General features: G+C 36.3%; 3 protein-coding genes across 4 annotated transcripts in view; 1 reads left to right on the forward strand and 2 right to left on the reverse strand.

The window, feature by feature from the left end:
• Nucleotides 1-18,052, reverse strand: part of Dip-C (dipeptidase C) — a 175,870-nt gene extending 157,818 nt beyond the window's left edge. Inside the window, exon 1 of the mRNA XM_089642722.1 lies at nucleotides 17,912-18,052. The gene's annotated coding sequence lies outside the window, so the exon portion shown is untranslated. The remainder of the gene's footprint in view (nucleotides 1-17,911) is intronic.
• LOC149415548 (uncharacterized) lies at nucleotides 14,557-16,498 on the reverse strand. The gene has a single exon (XM_089642723.1). It carries the CDS (start codon nucleotides 16,377-16,379, stop codon nucleotides 15,813-15,815), a length of 567 nt encoding a protein of 188 aa, XP_089498849.1. The 5' UTR covers nucleotides 16,380-16,498; the 3' UTR covers nucleotides 14,557-15,812.
• On the forward strand, nucleotides 17,847-20,065 carry LOC149415549 (bolA-like protein 3). Of its 2 annotated transcripts, none has more exons than XM_089642725.1 (3): nucleotides 17,847-18,055; nucleotides 18,413-18,574; nucleotides 19,623-20,065. In XM_089642725.1, exons 1-3 carry the CDS (start codon nucleotides 18,011-18,013, stop codon nucleotides 19,749-19,751), a joined length of 336 nt encoding a protein of 111 aa, XP_089498851.1. In that variant the 5' UTR covers nucleotides 17,847-18,010; the 3' UTR covers nucleotides 19,752-20,065. The 2 variants fall into 2 exon arrangements, with proteins under 2 accessions (XP_089498851.1, XP_089498852.1); XM_089642726.1 differs by lacking the exon at nucleotides 17,847-18,055 and adding an exon at nucleotides 18,120-18,137.
• The last annotated feature ends 244 nt before the right edge of the window (nucleotides 20,066-20,309 follow it).

The following is a 20,309-nucleotide window of genomic DNA, read 5'->3' on the forward strand; positions in this document are numbered from 1 at the left end:
ATCGTAAACACTAGTCAGTGGGCATCTTGGGTTGAAGTTTTCAAAAGATTTTAACGAAGGAAGATCACATAATATACTTTGAAACGACAAATGCACGCCTAATTTTATGTGTTTAGTCTAGAGATTTCCAACGTAGGCAATATGGCCCACCAGTGGGCGATTTAAGTCGCTTGTGCGGCGATCAAGAGTTAAAGGTGCTTTGGTGGGCGATTTTATATTATTTTGGGAGATAGGCTTTTTTGTGCATTTACTTTATTGTAAATACTGGATAATTCAGTGGGTTAGATTTTTAAAATATGTTGAATAGGATAAATTCTTCAGTTTTTAAATGATTTGTAACATTCCGATTAGTTATCCATCTTGTTACATGCCGTAATAAAATTATTATTTTCCTTCGTTGGTAACCGAATAAAGAATAACACAAGAAGTGCCTTGTGGGCGTATTTCGTGATCCAAAGATTAGTCCAATTTGGACCTACATTTCGTATAAAACTGTGTTTCACCATGAGTACGAAATTCAAATGGGATGGCTATATACAATTTCAGGCAAGTGTAACAGAAACAGATCGGGTGCTGAATGGTCTAGAACCAAAAGGTACTAAGTCAGTGGCACATTTGTTTCCATTCAAATTTGTATTGAAGGCACTTCTAGTTTTCTTTTTTATACAATGGTTAGTAAAGACCTTTCGACTAATAACCAGGGCCGGCCAATGCGTCAAGTAGCCAAGGCACTGAAAATACAGCGCCCTTGAGGTTTTTACTAGCGCCAGGCGCCGTTTGATAACCTCCTAAACTCCCATACGGAGAAAACTTACTGATATAAAATATGGATAATTAATGAAAAATCTCTCGTTTCTAAATTCATATTCCTGTTAAAAACGGGACTGCAGGCCCTTATCGAATGAATTGATAGGTTTCATATTATTTTTTTTATAAAAAAATGGATGATTAACGCTACGTCGGATCAAGTGTACAAACAAATCATTATATTAACAGGGCAAACACAGTTGCATGAAAAAGACCCGCTGTACCATTTTTGACAGGATTTTAATAAATCATCAATACTTATTTTTCTCCGTGTACTTCCACGTAACCTACGTTAATATTTTGTTAAAACATTAGCAAGTAGGTACCTACTTGAAATTATTACAATGAATACAAATAATTATAATTCGATGACCCTATCAAATGTAGGTAGGTACATACCTGTTTAATGAATACTGCGCATTCAAAGTAATTATTGCGTTAACCGTTCAAAACAATCGTCATCCTAATAATACAAGTGATGACTATGACTAAGTGATGACTTGGAACTGACGACACGTGACACAATTTATCATTTATGAAAGTCAACGACTCAATAATATTTACGTTATTATTTCTAGTCAATATTATGATTTCTAATAGTAATAAGTAGGTATGTCTGATAAGCAAATGTGGCAAAAATATATTATTATGCGAGTTGTTTGGCAGATTTCTGGTAAAGATTATTACAGTTACGTGTTTATGTAAATTAATGTAATTCGTTGGCAAAGTTTATATGAATAATAAACACGCCTGGTGTGCTTCGTACCAAATAACTTGCCACGTTAGCTGAGAACGTTTTAAATCAGGCAACATGCAATTCTGATGCATGTTTGCGCAAAGTTTTAGTATTATGTACGTAGGTACTTACCTACTTCTATCAACACAACAACCAATGGCAATAACGTCATGTTTAAGCCTGTCACAGACCATGCTATATTTTTGCATTCCCATTGGTAAGTGTATGGCGAACGATATCGTGAAACCAAGCCATGATGCGTAGGTATAGCGTAATGTGCTGCCTACTTAAAAGAAATTCGCACAAAGCATTTACTTTGTGGCTTGCCATAATTTACAATATAAACACATAAATTTGTTACTTACCAATTTATTTTAAGGCGAAGCTTAATGCTAAATTGGTGTACATTATGAATACCAAAAAATATGATTTAGATAAATTAAAGGTTTTCCTATCGTTCGCTTGATTAGAAAACAAATAAAATAACAAATTACTCAATAAAAAAATATAAATGTAAACTACTAAGAAAAATATTTTTTCAATAGAAATGTATGAACGCGTAATGGAAACAACTTTTAAAAAATACAGTATTTTAGCTAAGATTATTTGTGACAGTTTCATTTGATTAACTTTTTTGCTTTCTTATAAAATTATTTACAAAATAAATAAAAACCAGTTTTGTGCTTGAAATCGAACGTTTCTAGACTCCGTTTGTCAAGCGATTTTAATGCCTATTACCTACAATATAAGGTATACCAAGAATATACACATTTTTCGCTTGTAGCTTCCTCTTAACATAACTCTACCGGTTTCAGAAGCGCCCTTCCTTCATTATGAGAATACATACTAGAAATATGTTCAAACAAACTGTTTTAAAACAAATGTATGTGTTTATACATGTTAAGTCAGTGATATTGTGATTATCAAACCAGTCATCATTTTGGCAATAAGTTAATAATATTCATTTACTGCTCAAAAGTAAGGGCGTATAAAATGGGGAGTGGAGGGACTCAAACCCCTCCCCCATCTGCCTCAGGGTTCTATATTTCATCAAAATGAAAATTCAACACACCTTTAAAAGTTAGTTAGTCATTAAAAGTGATGAAACAAAAACTAGGTTTAATGGTTACCTGTGCAACCTATTTAAGCCCAGCTACACTACTCGCGAAGTTGATCGAAGTTGACCTAATACGATAGTGTGGGCACGAACTTCGCTTCGCTTCGGGCATCTTCACTTCGCTTCGCCTTCGCTTCCGATTGTTGTCGGTAAATGCGCCCGAGTCAAAGGACTCGAAGTTCGAACACGAAGTGTCTGCCCACACTACTCGGTTCACTTCAGTTCGCTTCGAGACGTCGTGTTTGGTGGTTGTGCGTGCGCAGAGTCATAGTGACTATACGTAATAAAATATGGCTTCTACACTGTGGTCACAGGACCTAATTTTTTTGTTCCTAGAAACACTCCAATCCGAGGCGGTTATTTGGGACCCAATTGAAAGGGACCATAAAGATAACTAACTAACCATCACGCCGTTTCCCCGCAGGGGTAGGCAGAGAGGACGGACCGCCAAACAACTCGGTCTTGGCACACACTACTTGCCTCATTCACATTCATACATCGTCTCATACATACTCTTCTATTATTCTGACTCTTGACATGGCCCGACTCGAGTATCTGATTCACTTGATCGTGCCATGTCTTCCTCGGGCGTCCCCGACTTCTGCTACCATTCACATTTGCATCATATATACTCCTTTTTTTTTATAGTGAATAGCTCACAAGAGTCCCAACTGCTCCCGTCTGGAGCCAGTGAGACTATGGCATCCCCAATTGGGGGATGTTGTGAGGCTGAAGGTAAGTGGGGAAGGGAAAGAGGAAGGTGGGGAAGTACCTGGCTATTCATATCTAGTCACTAAACACGGCTAAAGCCATTTGGAGCAACGTTTCAATTCTGAATGGTGGTCTTACACCAGGGCGATACTGGTAGTATCTTCCACTCTGGAACGTGCCGCAAATATACTATATATTATTTTAATTAATTAATTGTGAAATAACACAAATTAATCAAATAAAATTTATTTGCGCACGCCGGGTTCGAACCCGCGACCTTCGGAATGGCAGTCCAATGCGTTACCACTGGACTATGCCGGCCGTCACACTCCTATCTTCGCTCATTCGCTCTACATGCCCAAACCATCTAAGCGTCCCTTTCTTAATCTTACTCATTACGCTTAGGTACATCAGCCTTGCACTCTTTGCGGATCTCCACATTCCTCACACGATCAAACATGGTTTTACCACACATACGCCCTTGAGGTGATTTTTCACAAAAACGGCACTTTACAAATTATCCAATTATTATTATTATTATTATTATACGCCTCAGGGATCTCATTTCAACAGCATTTAATCTACTTTCATCCTTTATTTGCTACTTGAACGTCCATGTTGCCTACTGCACGGACTCCGAGAGACTGAGCTACTCGCGAAGTTGCACGAGTGTGTGGGCACGCACTTCGGACGGCTAACTTCGTCGAGGACTTCGTCGAAGCGCCGAAGCGAGTAGTGTAGCGGCCGCTTTATAAAGCTGCATCACCGAACGCATAGATATATTGCACAATATACAGTTTTTTTCCTTGCTTGTTTTTTCCCTGTAGGCAATCTTACGCATTTCGTGTTTTCCTTAATAAGTATCTTCGACAAAATGCTGTTATCTAATTATGTATGTATATACATAAAGCACGATAGTTTTCTGTTCTACCGTCCTTATTTTGTGTTTTCCTTAATAAGTATCTTTGACAACATGCGGTTATCTAATTATGTATATATATATACATAAAGCACGATAGTTTTCTGTTCTACCGTCCTTATTTTGTGTTTTCCTTAATAAGTATCTTTGACAACATGCTGTTATCTAATTATGTATATATATACATAAAGCAAGATAGTTTTCTGTTCTACCGTCCTTTTTTTCATAATATCAAAAAAAGTTAAATGTAGAATAACCTGAGAGACTAAATATTTTTGGGTAAATACATACCTACACATGACATTTAATGTTTTAAAAAAAACAATATATCTCTGATTTACAACATTTAGAACATTTAGTTCTATGTTTCGATAAACAATACATATACTAGATAACATTATTATACTACGTCGATGCCTAGGAATGTATCATAAATTGTTTGTAAATTTAAACCATCAATTTGTTTATTAAAAACTAGGCTGATGTTGTGCAATTCCCCAATTACAAGGGTATAACTTTGTCACGTTCCGAATTATTTGAACTGACAGCATATTCCTGACCTGATCTATCTGGACAAATCATAGGAACTTTGAGTATAATGTGGATACATAAGAGTGGAGTGAAATAACCTAACATTGTTCTTTGGTTCTTTGCACAGCGTCGAAAGGTGGGGCGAAACGTAAAAAGTGAAGATTTTGAACTATAAGAGTGATATAATCAAATTTTTCATTTCAAATAAAGCGGAGTCCTGTCTTACATAATTGCAAGTCTATCCACGCCTGTGGACTTAGGTACTTTTACAATATTATTATGATATGATGTGTTTATAGGACTTTGCTACCTGGTTTAGTCTCGCAACATCTGCCCAGGCTTTGTAAGACACCCTTCTAACCGATTGCGTAAAGGTCGACAAATTTAGCTTTCACAACAATATCTTTTACAGCAGCTGGTCCAGTTTCTTCACCACCTAGGATTCTCGCTGCAGAGTCTTCATCTTCGTGTCACCTGTTCCTGTTCTTCATTTTACTTAACTTTATTTTTGTAATATAACTGTAAAGCGCCGCAGAGGTGATATCTTACAAAAGCGGCACTACACAAATTGTCCAATAAATCAATTCATTAATATATTTTAAGACAACTTATAGGTTTGGACATCTGCCATTGCACTTCAAGCGGCAAGACTTTTGACTAAGAAACTGATTCAAGAAATGTTATCAAAATAATGAGGTAGCATGACTAAGCGTAAATAAGCAACAATCGAAAACATATGATAACAATAATGCTATTTCGCAGCATCGTCATCAGCTATCGGAAAGTTCACGGAACCAAATCCAAGTCCAGATTCTAAATTCGGAGATGGCGCTTTCGGAGTGCGCGATCATTAATCTTATAACAGACCACCAAATGAACTAAGATTGATAACAGATTTCAGGTCGTAGCAATAAACATTCATAAAACAGTTGAAAGGTTCCATGATAACTCCTCAAAATGACAATTCAACACACCTTTAAAAAAAGATATAAAGTCATTAAAAGTGATGAAACAAAAACTAGGTTAAATAGTTACATATGTAATCTATTATCTATCTATTCAGTTCTTTATACCACGGAAGCCGTCAAAGGCTGTTGTTAGCCCAATAACTTAGGAAACTCTGCTAAATATTATGAAAATAATGAACCTAATATCTAAATATTATAAAACATATATTTGTGCGCTTAGTTATTCTATACTACCCAACGGATTTTGATAAGGTTTTCACTATCATTTAGAGAATTTATTTTGGTAGGTCGATGTTTTGTAATCAAGACGTAAAAAAATATTTTAGGGCGCTTACATTGCTAACGCTGGCTAAACCTTATGAGATACATCAAAATAATCTACTACGGAATTGTATATACAGGTGTATCGGCACGTACCCGACAAACTTTAACCAGCTATTCCTTAGCACATTTGGAGTAAAAAATGCTATGGGCACTTTGCTGTCCGGTAACATTTTTTTTAATAAAAAATTTATTATTCATATTTTCACCACATGTCACCAATGTTTTATCCTTTGTCAAAGTTTGAAAACCCATCTGGCAATATTTTGTTCGAGTTTCGTTGAATAATGTACGTACGTACCTACGTTGGCGCGCTTTTACAATCACAACGAAATGGCACGGCACCATTCGTCTCATTTTTAACAATTATTATTTATTGTGTACGAAAGAGCCAGGACACTTTTTGACACACTTGCTAATAACAGCTGTTGAACGCGAGAAACAATGCAAATGACAGTGACGGAGTGTGGATTTTTTTATTTATTTTTTGTTTTTAATGGAAAAAAATGTTACCGGGCAGCAAAGCGCCCATAACATTTTTTACTCCAAATGTGCTGAGGAATATCTGGTTAAAGTTTGTCGGGTACTTGCTGATACACCTGTATTGAAAAAACCTACATAAAAGTTGGTGATGGTGTATGTCTATCTCCTAAGGATAATCCCCAGCATCGCCGGGTACACGTCAGCTAGTAATATACATGAACATGTATTATAGTGTTTATCGTGTAACAGGTCAACAGTAGGGCGCACTTAATATTTTGTACAGGGTCAGCAGCTGGGCACAGTTATATTTTTAAAAGGGGTGCTGTGAGCCAAATAACTTCGAGAAACTGTGCTATACATAATGAGATTAATCAGTGATGAAGTCCGCATTTCTAAATCAAAGTCATCAGCAACAGAAGTGTGCCTCGCATCAGAGTAAAGTCCAAACAGTATTCAAGAGCTAGAAGCGAACGGCGCAGGTCAAAACAACGGCTATCCGTAACGGTGAAGATTTGTACCATCCATCGCATCAATCTGTTACAGACTGATACTGACTGTTTGTTTGTTCTGTTACAAACATACACTGCTCAGATCGACAAACTCAACTTTATAGTCTATGGTATCACTACTTCCACCGCAAATATTAATATAATAAATAAATACCCACACTTCTATAAAAATTATAAGCATCATCAATCATATAAAATACTATTTTTTGTTGTGGATCTGTCTGTAATTGTAACTTTGGTCCTATGAACTAGTCTTTTTTTTTAAATATAAGTGTCATTAGTACCTACCTATAAAATGTATAATAATGATTTTAATTCATTACTTGAAATATGTTTTATCTCGTAAAATTACTATCTAACAAGGCGAATAAAGGAGCTGATTTTTCCGGATGACTTGGTTGGTTTTTTTATACACTTATTTAGTTTGGATATATTCGATGCTGTTTATAGAAGCGTTTTCATGGTTCGGGGATATTGGGAAAACCCGTATAAAAGGATTCCAAGAGCCACCCCCACCCCTAACCACCCCATTCACGCCGAAAACGGTCTCGTCTTCGACGATCAGGACAAATCAGAGGCGTTCGCTGACAGTCTTGAAAATCAATTCAGCCCCAGCTTCAAACACGCCGATCTAGATCACATTGCAAATGTCAACCGCAAAATCAATAATGTTTTAAATAATCTCCCCAATACAAACATACATTTTACTACCCCAGCCGAGGTTATCCGCGCTATAAAAAGCCGGAAAAATAAAAAAGCCCCCGGCCCCGACGGCGTCACAAACATCGCTCTTAAAGCCCTCCCCCAAAAAGGAATACTAGCGATAGTAAATCTCATCAATACAGCCCTCAGACTGCGCTATTTCCCGAAAAGCTGGAAACACGCGCACGTCATTCTCATCCCAAAACCGGGAAAAGACCCCCTCCTATGCGAAAATCACCGTCCAATCAGCCTTCTATCAAATATTGGTAAAATCTACGAACAGATCCTTTTGACACGGCTCCTCAAGCACATTGACGAGGTTTCAACATTACCTGAAGAGCAACACGGCTTTAGATCAAATCACTCCACCCTCCATCAACTCCTCAGAGTCTCCGAAATCATTATCGGAGGCTTCAATACCAAGCGATCAACTGGCGCCATTTTCCTGGACATAGCCAAAGCTTTCGATAAAGTATGGATAAACGGCCTGCTTCTCAAACTCCACGAAACAGGCATCGATCCCCAACTACTCGGTGCCTTCAAATCATTTCTACGCCATCGTACTTTTCAAGTAAAATACGGTGGCGCTCTCTCAAAAAAACGTTTCATGACAGCAGGGGTCCCGCAGGGCTCTCTGCTTTCTCCAATCCTCTTCAATGTCTACACTCACGACATCCCCCTCTCTGAAAACTCAAATTCTCACAAAGCTCTGTACGCAGATGACACCACAGTTATGGTTAGATACTGTTCACCCAGGATGATTACTTACCGACTACAAAAAAACATAGATTTACTCCAAGATTGGTACGATAAATGGCGTATAGACGTGAATCCCTCAAAGAGCGTGGCCGTCTTTTTCTCTCGTAGAAAGGGCGGCCGCGCCCCGCGAGAGGAAATAACGATGTACGGCCAGACTATACCATGGCAAAAATCGGCCAAATATCTTGGAGTTACACTTGACAGACGACTCACATGGACAAAACACATAAATATCACTCTACAAAAAGCTAAAAACACATCCAACGCCCTTTACCCGTTGCTACACTCAAACTCAAAAACTTCCATACAAAACAAACTACTCATCTACAAAACACAAATACGCCCCATCATGTCATACGCTTCACCCATTTGGGGCACAGGAAACACAAAACGTCTTGCCACATTCCAGAATGTCACACTTAGAAGATATACCAAAAGCCCTTGGTTTGTCCGAAATAGCATTATTAATTCAGGCACGAAAATCCCCCCATTTAAAACACATGTGGTAGAATTAGCCAAATCATTCTATGCGAAACTTCCTATGCACACAAACCCGAGCATAGCATGTCTCGGGCGCTCAAGTCCCGACGACAAACCCACCTATCCATTCCCAGTCTCTATTACCTTCCCCCCTTGATGAGTGGACTCAAATAAAAAATAAATTGCAACCAGATATACAAAAAATATAGTATAAATTTTACAAACACATTAATTTAAAATAATATATAAAAATCATAATAAAAAAATCTTTTACAAAAAAAAATATATATAAATAAATTTTTAAAAATACCTACAGACAAAAAAAAAAAAAATACAAAAAAATATAGTATTTCAGTCCTATAAGTTGCTATAGGCAGCCCACTCATCGGGTAGAAAAAAACCATCCCCCAGGTACTTTACACCCTCAGTTCACGAGACATGGAGAAAATATTCCCCGAAACTCGTAATTGCACAATAGATACCAATGAGATAAGTACGAAAGTATGTATTTACGACTTCGGAATCTCGATATAGGTAATTGGGAAACTTTCGTCATTTTTGTAAGATTCGTCAAATCCTATTAAGGCGATGCACTACGTCGTGTAATATTTTTAATGGAGCCGCTATCAATAACACCTCTTACGTAGATGGCGATAAGATTTACCGCCTGTTTTGATTTATGCGAGAAAAAAACATGGCCAAAAAGTGCCTTTTATTTTATTTTGTGGATTTTCAGGCATAAATATTTAATTTTTTTCCGATCATTTTATAAATAACTTAATTTTCCACATTATACAATAAAATCATAACCGAAAATGGGTTCGTAAGTAGGAGATTTTGAACTTTAAAGCAGTTTTCATAGGCCTTATACATTATTTTTTTCTGGGCTTATAAAAAGACTTATCTAAAAAATACTCGATTATTTCAAAGGCCAAGATGTATTCAACTCGCAGTATTTAATTAAAGCATCTGAAACATTTCTAGGCGACCAAATTTTCAAACCAAAAACACATGATTTTGCATTACTATGTAGTACATCGCCGTAACTGTGAGTTTAAAAAAACAAAACGATATACCTACGTACTTGTACTTACTGCCCACTACTACCTAAATACACAATTTGCTTCGCTGCAAGATTCGAATAAAGACTGTCATAATATGAGCAGAGCAATTCGCTACGGAGTTCGTAAAACTACGGTGGGTTTTTGCATAAATCGGCAAATGACATTTCCAAAATACTCGGAAAGTAACATGAGTAAACGGTATCTCAATACGTGTGTCTGCAAAGCCAAGCCCACGATCATTTCTGGGAAATATCATTCGTTATTATGAGAACCAAATGCAACGGATTTAATCGTTGAAATTCCTTCATAAAATGCTTATTGCTGATTATACAATGGAAATTTCTAGAAGAATGCTGTTTTGATTATGAACGATAAAACACACATTGGATGATGTAAATTCAGTAGCTGTTAAATTATGTCAGGACAAAAGTTAGAAGTTAGATTTTCGCGAAAGTGTTTAGTTATATACGAGAAAAATTCGAGGATGCCTATGTACATGCACGATCAGTTACATCAAATAGATACTTGATAACTAGCAGGTTTGAAAGGGAGATACGTAAATACGAATGATAGAGGGAGCGCGCTAATATTAAACAAACGATAATAATTAAGCGAAAATGGTGAAAATATTTAATAAAACACGACTCGTTTCAAATAGAGCCAAAATCTCTCTACAAATGCTTTCTTTGTGAATTTTTTTTATCGAGAGAATTTCATATAATTAACGTTTCGGCGTAACAAATGTATAGATATTATCTTAAAAAATAACATATATTTTTTAAAACTTAAAGAGTTAACGAGAAACTTGTTATAAATCAGTAAGAGTCTGTACAACAGAAAAGTATTTACGAGATGATTTATGTAAAATCAAGGAGTATGAGCTAATGGCGGTTCATCCTATCCTACCTGCTTACTTCTGTGTTTAAATGGCGTGATGCTAATAGTTTTGTCCGTACAAAAACTCAATTCTTTCATAATATTGACATTTTTTCGGATTCACTGCCCAAATTCAAACGTTGCATCATGTCAATAATTTAAACTATGCAATGCGCATACATACAGACACACACACACACACACCCTTACACACACACACACACACACCCTCACACAAACACTCATACATAAACTACACACATCACCTTGTAATTAATGAATAAATATAGGTACCACTTTGCAGACATTACAAGGAAACATATCATAGGTACCCAACATGTAATATCTGATTCCTGTATATTATTGCATCTCTGTAAATCATGTACTGTTTGTTTCTATAATATAAAATTGAATTAAAAAATAAAATATGGACAAAACTACTAATTAATATTCAGGTTGCGTATGGACGGACGCAAACAATTAATTCGTCTTAATACTTGGAGTGTATTTTCACAAAGTAAGTAGCGCCGTCTATAAACGCGTAGATTATAACGAACTTTACGTTTAACCTTAAGACCCAGGTAAGGAAAGGGAGACTTCGGTACTAAAATGATAATTCTTTGAATGAGAAAAGAGGCGCCATCAAAATGAGACAAGTCTACGTTTGTTATTGTGTTTTTTTAGTACCAATGCGCTTTGTATTTTTGAACAATGAGAAATGCAAAAAATCCGGAATGCATTCAAAATGGAAGAATCCCAGTTTTGGGGAAAGAATTTCTGAGAATAACATTTATTTTGGGTACGTATGCCCCACAGAGCTGCTATCTACGACGGTTGTAAACATTTCAAAAATGTAAACAATAACACGCAGGTACCCGGGCATGTTGTGAAATGGTTAGGTACCTACCTACCCACCGCGTTTCTCAGCCATCCGGTATGTTTTGTGTACCTTTATAAACTGCAACGTTGCCAAACGATCCAGACAGATAAATAATTTCGAAACATCCAACGTTGTATCCAAACGTTCAAATTTTTTACATTATTTTAAACAGTCAATTTACTAAATGTTGTCAAAACGGTTATTAACAGTTATTTATACGTATATTTAAAGAACTAGAGCTAATTATACTCAGGTCTTGACATGGATCTTGTCGTGCTTTGAAAGATTTCTTATAGTAGGTCATTGAGAAACAACTATGTAGGTACCCACGTAAGCACATACTAATGTGTAATCATTGCAGATACTTTAATGTGTGTAATTTTCAATTATGTAGCTTTTGTTTGTTGATGTTTCTACAATTTGGAATCAATTACGTATTGTGAAACCAACTAGGTGTGTTATATCGAAGAAGTTTGTTGACAAAGCAAACTACTTATCAATTTGAAGAATTACTGTTATCTCAGATCACAGGTAGGCCCTATCTTATGGCCTTCTTAGAATATTTACCAATCTCATGTTACGTGAATTTAGTCGCTGCCATTTTCAATACAAATAAAGGTTTGCCAGTATGGCGTCTACAACCTGCCCAGGTAGCTACTTTATCAACAGTGATAATGATTATCGTTGTAATGATCAACAATAATCATAAGACGTAGATGCAATTCAAGGAAACATAAAAAAGATAATAAGCAAAGGGTTAATAATAATTAATCTACCAATTATTACCGACACGCATATTTTTGTTTTTTGGGCGGCAAAATTATTTTGTTTTGCGAAAATCGGTTACTTTTTACATTATTTTGTCAGCGGATATTGGCGCTTAGTTCGTTGGTGAAATCTTTTTTTTATTGACGGCTTCCAAGAACTGCAGAGCTGAAAGGGACGCTAAATGCTAATAATGATTATTTTAGTTTTTAAATTTGGTAGTTATTTCTGAAAAACCATGTTTTTCGTAAATGACTACCTTGCATTTTGCAATGTGTACCGTCTGCTAAGTAAGCCAATAGTGGGAAATATTGTTGGATAATTTGATAACTGTACTTCCATAAATTTAGTCATTTAGACCGACCGGGTTCTTGTTCCAAGTCCATATTTTTTCATGATTTCAGATAAACTGCTATCTCTGTCGACTGAACGATGGAAATTTCTAGTCATATAATATTATTTAAGATGAAATAATGATTGAGTCATACTATTCATAAACACAACATAATATTTAAGTAGAGGATATCCTTGTATTTTGCTACGTTATCTGTTGTTTTGTAGGTACTATGAACAGGAAAATTCTGATGTAATCTACAGTTTGTGGTCTTATTTTCCATACAAAATAGGTAGATCTATATTATTATATCTGGGCTCGGAGGTTAATATACCGCATGTCCATATTTTATATATTTGTATTGACTTATTGGTATATTCCGAATCGGATCGTTCAATTCTACATATTAGCATACTAAGGCAAGTCGATTATCAACGGAAAAGGAAAAAAAACCATTGGTGTACTATCGCATGTTCACTTTTGGTTTGGATATATAGAATCCCAAGTCGCAATTTCTGATAAAAAGGAAACCTTTTAGGAAAAAATTTAACCAAGTACAAGGATTAGATAACCCTCTTTACATGGATGCCAACAATATTTATATGGCTTCTTTAAAAATATTCCTATCACAGGTATTTTTGGTTTGTTTTTATTAGCACTTGTGTTTTAAATGTATAGCCTTAGGACGGGTTGTTTCGGAGAATTTGAACAATTCATCAAATTTCAACGTTCATTTTCAAGTTCCGTTTTATTTCAGTTTTGTCAAGCAACTAGCCTACAATGATATAATAACAGAACTTGAATAGGACTTTCACAGAACCCGAAAATTAACGTTGAAATTTGATGAATTGTTCAAATTTTCCGAAACAACCCGTCCTTAATAACTTACTGCAAGTATTGTCATTGGACTTGCGATGTTAAAATTTATATAGGCAATAAAAAAAATCACAATTTTTGTTTAGAAATATGCTAAACAATCTTTTTATATTTTTTTAGAGAAAGACTAACATTCCCGGGTTACGAGTAATATTTGAAAATCTACTACTACCACCACAGTAAGCTGAAAATGTACCCTGTGCTGTGGTGGAGGACTTATCCAGCCGAGGAATTGAATACACTACGCCTGGGTGACCCAAACGCGATGCCAACTCAGCCACTGACCGGTCGCTACTTTTTCTTCGATATTTTTTACACTAAAAAAAACCAACAATGATGATAATCCTCCTCTCTTGTATGCGATAGTTTAGCTCTGAGCCATAGATATATCAACGGTTATTTATGCCTATTTCAAAGAGGAATTGCATTAATTGTGACTGATGAATTCTCTTGAAAAACTTTCATTTCGTTAGTCATGGAATTTGTTTCGTGACATTCTCTTGTATCGATACGCAATGTTATTGTTGCAGATTTAAACAGGATATAAAAATAAACAACAACACAAGTGATAATTTTGTATCTTGCGATTCATTCTTGTGTGAAAACTTTCATTTTGTTGAGTCATGGAGTTTGTTTTGTGACATTCTCTTGTGTATTGATATGCAATGTTATTGTTGTAGATTGAATCGGGATATAAACATAAATAATAACACAAGAAATCGTTTGAATTTTTTAATATTTATATCACTTTAATTTGTTTATAATCACAAATCATAACTCACATAATACATTGCTAGGAATACGTTGAATAGAATGCATTAAAACATGCAGTCGATACAACGCTCCCGATTCGCCTGTAACAGGCTGCCTATTCTAGTTAACCTTAAAGGTAATGGACGTTACAAAACAATCAAGTTGATAAATCAAATGAAACAATCATCAGAAACACACTCCCCACAAATTAAACTAAACATTATATTATATAAACAAGAGTGCTTCGCCAACTATAATTGATTTACAGTTAGTGTGTGAGATTGATGATTGTTTTCGTAGTTAAATGCTGTGCATTCAGAATGTTGTCGTTCATAGTTTGTTTATCTAATGAACAAGAACAAATAAAGAATGAAGTTGTACCGAAGTGAAGTAGGTCGATCAAGCCACGTAAACTACCTACTAGTAGTCTGTCCGTCTGTTGTGGCTAATGTGTTGGTGCTGAGCCGAGAGGCTGATGTAACAACTGTACTAGCCACTACCAGGGAACTCGCCGCCATGTTTCTCTAGGAACATCAATATCCTAACAAAACAGTCACTGACTACTGACTCACCAGTTTGTGACGAAACTTTTATTTTGTTATTCAAATCAAACTTTGGATAAGAAATCGGGCGGCGGCGGAAGATTCGATCCCCTCCGCTTAAATAAATAATAATAGTAACAAAAGTAAAACGTTTGCTTCGAAATAATTTACTAATACTATGTTTTAAAGAAATTATACATATAAGCGTAATGTTTAATCTTTATAGTTTTTTTTACTCTGTGCTTACGACAAAGTCGTTATTATTATTGTTAATTCTACGCTTACTTACTAGAGACATGAAAATATTTGACTAAAAGAGTTATTTTTTACACATTATCACTCGTTAACGCTGCTGCGTGTAAATAAGTACACACGCAGAACTGTTTCCTGTAGCATAATGTTTTATTTATTGATTTAACTACTCAGGTATTAATAGAAATATATCACTCCGCCATCTTGCCCTCGGTGCGTCACGAGCTCCGTCCCGCTCGCACTCGTATACACCTCATAATACACGCAATTAGCACTCTTCTTGCGAAATGTTCTCCAATTCTCCCAATGTTCACAACCAACACAACAGAGAACAGAGCGATCACCGATCACCTGACCGAGAAACGATTATTTCACAACAAACAAACACTTTCACCGGCCCGTCCATCGGGCAGAGTGCAGTCAGAGATTAGACCCCCACGGGGTAGTTAAGAAGGGGCACCTCGTCCTCATCGTCGTAGAAGAAGCGCTGCTTGGGCCCCAGTCCTTCCTGCAGGCGGCGCACGGCTTCGGCCACCAGCGAGTTGGACTGCAGCAGCTGCTGGAGCATCTCGTAGGGGTCTTCCAGGGGGGACGAGGCAGTGGGGGCGGGTGGCTCGGGCCTGCGGGCCGGCCTGCTGTAGGGAGACGGCCTCTGCGCCTGCGTCCGCACTGGCTTGGCCTTGAGCCGCAGATTCTCCTTTATTTCCGACACCAGCTCTTCCACATCGCGAGCTAGGTAATCGGTTTGTAAGTCACTGGCCACCAAACACGAATCCCGCTTACTAGGCATCACAACAGACTCAATATTCCTTGTATGTGGTAGACGGCGGACGAACTCCGGCCGCGACGATGTCTCAAATGGAACTGAATGTGAATGGCGGACCGGCGGATTGTTTTGGTCTGGCTGCGCATGCGCGGGACAGGCAGTACTGGTACTAGCGGCTGGCGGCTGTGTGTACAAACACAGCTCGTAAACAAACACTGCTTCCGTCATCCGCTCCACTTGCCCGCAGAGAGACGTGAGACAGAGAGAGACGCATGCAACCGACAATACTATACAGCGACGGCCGTTGACAGCTCTGCTCTGCTCTGACTTGGCTCGGCTCTGCTCTGCACTACTCTGCAGTCGTGAGAAACCAGATAAGCGGAAAATTTACACTACGAGCTTTATCGAAAACTCTTCTATCGGCAAACATATTATCTGCAAATAATCATATACCTACCTACACACCTATTCTTGCAAATTCCCATTAAAATTCTTGTTTTATGATCCGAAAACTCTAACAATACGTTATTTCTTGTTACTCATGGGATAATTTACTAACGGCGTTTTATTTTTAAGTTTTGAAAAGCCGAGCGATATTATAATATACATAAATATAATAACCACTGAATGAGTAATATTGCATGATTCAACAAAGCTATTGTTGCCTACCTCTGATATATTTTGTAAAAACTTCATTAATATTGACACGAGTTCAATGTTTATATTCTAGAACAAAACGTAAACAAAGCATCACCGCTTGGTTAGCACTTATCGCAACAGTTCTAATTAAACCACCGCCATCTTTATTTTATCATAAAACGCATTACTTATTGATATTATTGTTGTGATGGTTTGAAGGCCAAACCGCATTGAACACGTGTCGGGTAAAGACATGACAGGTGTTTTATTATTTCACGAACATTGTGTCAGTACACTTGACAATTAATGTATGTATGTATCCATCACACGTAATTTTTGGCATTTTCTTTCCAAATATCCAATGAGTGTCATACAGCATATTTTACTTATTCAAATAATTTTTATTCTTGGAAGCAGTCCGAATTTTTTAAATTTAGAACAATACCCTGATTCACTCCTTCCACTCCTCAAAAAACCTTTCACCCAGCATCCCCGAAGATGTCAAAGACCCTGGGGCAAATTATTTTTCTTAGGGCCTCCGTATAGTTTAATTAAAAAAAAATAAAACAAACAAAAAAATGTCATTTCATTAAAATTAATTAGGTACCTACTTCTCGTAATTTGTAAGAGACCTCGCGATAGAAATGATTAAAATCTGTATTTTTTTCAAAATAATGTACTCACTGATTTTCGTGGTTTTGTTTTAATAATGTTTAGTATTCGTTTATTTACGCCCCAACGTACCTATTGATATATATTTATGTATTTATCGTTAGACAAAATTCAATTAGTTATTCATAGTGCATCTCGCTTTTCGACTTTCCAAACCAAACTGTATGTTATCGGACGTGCGGAAAGAACGCTATTGTGATAATCATTTCGTTTCGACGTTGCGGTGACAAAGTAATCAGAATCACTATAATCAGTATAATCGTAATCAGTAATCACGAAACAAAATATATTTAAAATAATGTTGACGCAAAAAAAAGTTTCAGTTATACGTGAGTATAGAAGCAACACAAATTCTGCGAAACCATAGACAGTTGTAGAAAAACATTATTGTCTTTACTTTTAATCTTTCGATGACATTTGCCGATATATTTTCGTAAATAAAATCTTACCGATTTTGAGGTTACGCGGTCCGGAGCACTTCTTTCAGCACTTTATATAAATTACTACAATGTATAGTTCATAAACGTTAACTTGAATATCAAAACAAAATGTTTCAAAGGCTTTTTTCTTCCATAAATGGAAAACAGACGATGGTAAGTCCTATACGCTTTCTCTTTCAAAATGCTACTATGTTCATGGTATTATCATTATTTGATACGTAGAGATGACATGTAGGTACGTCGTATTATTATTGTTTTCGAGATAGCGAAATTTGCACTTGTTCTAATTCGATGGCTCTTTCAAAAAATAATATATTTTTAATTTATAAGTACAATATTCTCATTCACGCGTGTGTATTACGTAATTTAATAGTTGTTTCTTGTAGTAATTAAGTTAAAACAAAGTGTAAAATCCATAATCTGTGCCTATTAAAAGTGCGGCGGTTAGGTAAATATTTACCACGCCTTCATACTCTAGAATACCTAAATACTAATAAAAAATTAATACAGTTGCAAGGAATCCAAAGAAGATGGAAGGGAACAACAGGGGGCGTGGGCTCAAAGCCGATGGTGGTAGAAAATGACCTGGCCGTATCCCTGAGGACACACTTCCCCAATGCTTCTTTCATCCAGGTCAACGATGTGTCTGGAGGATGTGGTGCCATGTTTGAGGTGACTAGAGTGAAAAATCTCAAATAACTCATAAATACATATAACTGCCAATGATATGAGTTATGGACTTGCAAAACCCACTCTGGAAATTTTTGGAAATCTGGAGACAGTCACGAAAAAGTGTTTGGAATACATTTAATATATTTAAAAACATACTTTCAATGTTTACTTTCAGTGAATTTTAAATATTTTTTTGTCTTTCTTTTAACAAGCAGAAATTATAGAGCAGGTTTTGCAACTCCACGACCCATATCACGGGGTAATTATTACAACTAGGTAACTCCAAAATCAGCTTCTTTGAGATGCACACAAAACCATAACTTTATTTCCTCTCCCTCTATGTACTTAAAATATGTGTTTGTGGCATGCGTAGGAATGCCTTACATTAGCTACCCAAATGTGGGTAGCTGTCGGTAGGTGATTTTTATGAATTAAGTAGAATTTATTTTGAACTTCCCACAATCGGCTAATAGTGTTTCCAGAGTGGAAGATACTACCAGTATCGCCCTGGTGTAAGACCACCATTCAGAATTGAAACGTTGCTCCAAATGGCTTTAGCCGTGTTTAGTGACTAGATCTGAATAGCCAGGTACTTCCCCACCTTCCTCTTTCCCTTCCCCACTTACCTTCAGCCTCACAACATCCCCCAATTGGGGATGCCATAGTCTCACTGGCTCCAGACGGGAGCAGTTGGGACTCTTGTGAGGTATTCACTATAAAAAAAAAAAAAAATATGATAAATCACTAGCTTGATGAAGCTTCTATCGAACACCAAAAGATGTCACTAATGTTCCTGTCATGGAAAATTCTACATAATGTTTTGTATCATATAGGTGGCATGTAAATGTCACTTTAAATTGTTTTCTAAAAATTGAACATTTGTTTACATGTTAAAAATGACATATTTATATGTCTGTGACTATAGACATTTCTATTAGACCGTAGACATTCAATGATGCAAGTTGGGGCAATTTCGGAAACTAACATACAGAAGTATTTTAATTAATTCTTTTGATGATAATAATTGAACCCTTTTTTCATGTTCCAGGTATCCGTAGAATCAACAGACTTCAAAGGTCTACCGATAGTAAAGCAACACCGTCTTGTTACAGCAGCGCTAAAAGAACAAATTAAAGACATGCACGGAATCAGAATACAGACCACAGTTCCTAAATGACTTCCTCAAGATGAAACCAGAATGGTGGTTTCTAACTGTGATGCTTCATATCCCCTGCAATGAGCTGTTTTTTACATTACAACCTGTCTAGTTCAAATTATTTATACTTATTTTATTTCAGGTAAAAATAACCATAAAAAATGAAATTTAAGAACATTATAAAAACTCCGTTTCTCAAAATTTGTTTAATAATTTGAACACTTATTTTTCTTTCTTCAAAAGCGATTAGAGAAAAAAAAAATTTAATATTAATTAGACAGCATGTTTTAAGAATATGAAATTATGTTGTGAGGTTGTGCTAGAATAGAAAATTATAAGCATACTTGTGTTTTATTTAAGCTTTTCCACAAGCCTCCTTTTACAAAATTTGAAGCATGGATTTCAAATAAATTTCCATCTCAGGAAAAATCAAGCAATGGGTGTGGAAAAAACTTTAAAAGTATTGGAAACATCTAAAAGTACTGTATGGATGCCATTTATCCAATATCTTTGCAAAGAATCAGGTAAAGTGTCATGGGTCATGGAGTACAAGGGAACGAAAGAAGGAATCCACCTGCG

This window comes from Hesperophylax consimilis, chromosome 18, assembly GCF_061612785.1.
Source record: "Hesperophylax consimilis isolate HC1 chromosome 18, BYU_Hcon_1.0, whole genome shotgun sequence".
NCBI classification, from domain to species: domain Eukaryota; kingdom Metazoa; phylum Arthropoda; class Insecta; order Trichoptera; family Limnephilidae; genus Hesperophylax; species Hesperophylax consimilis.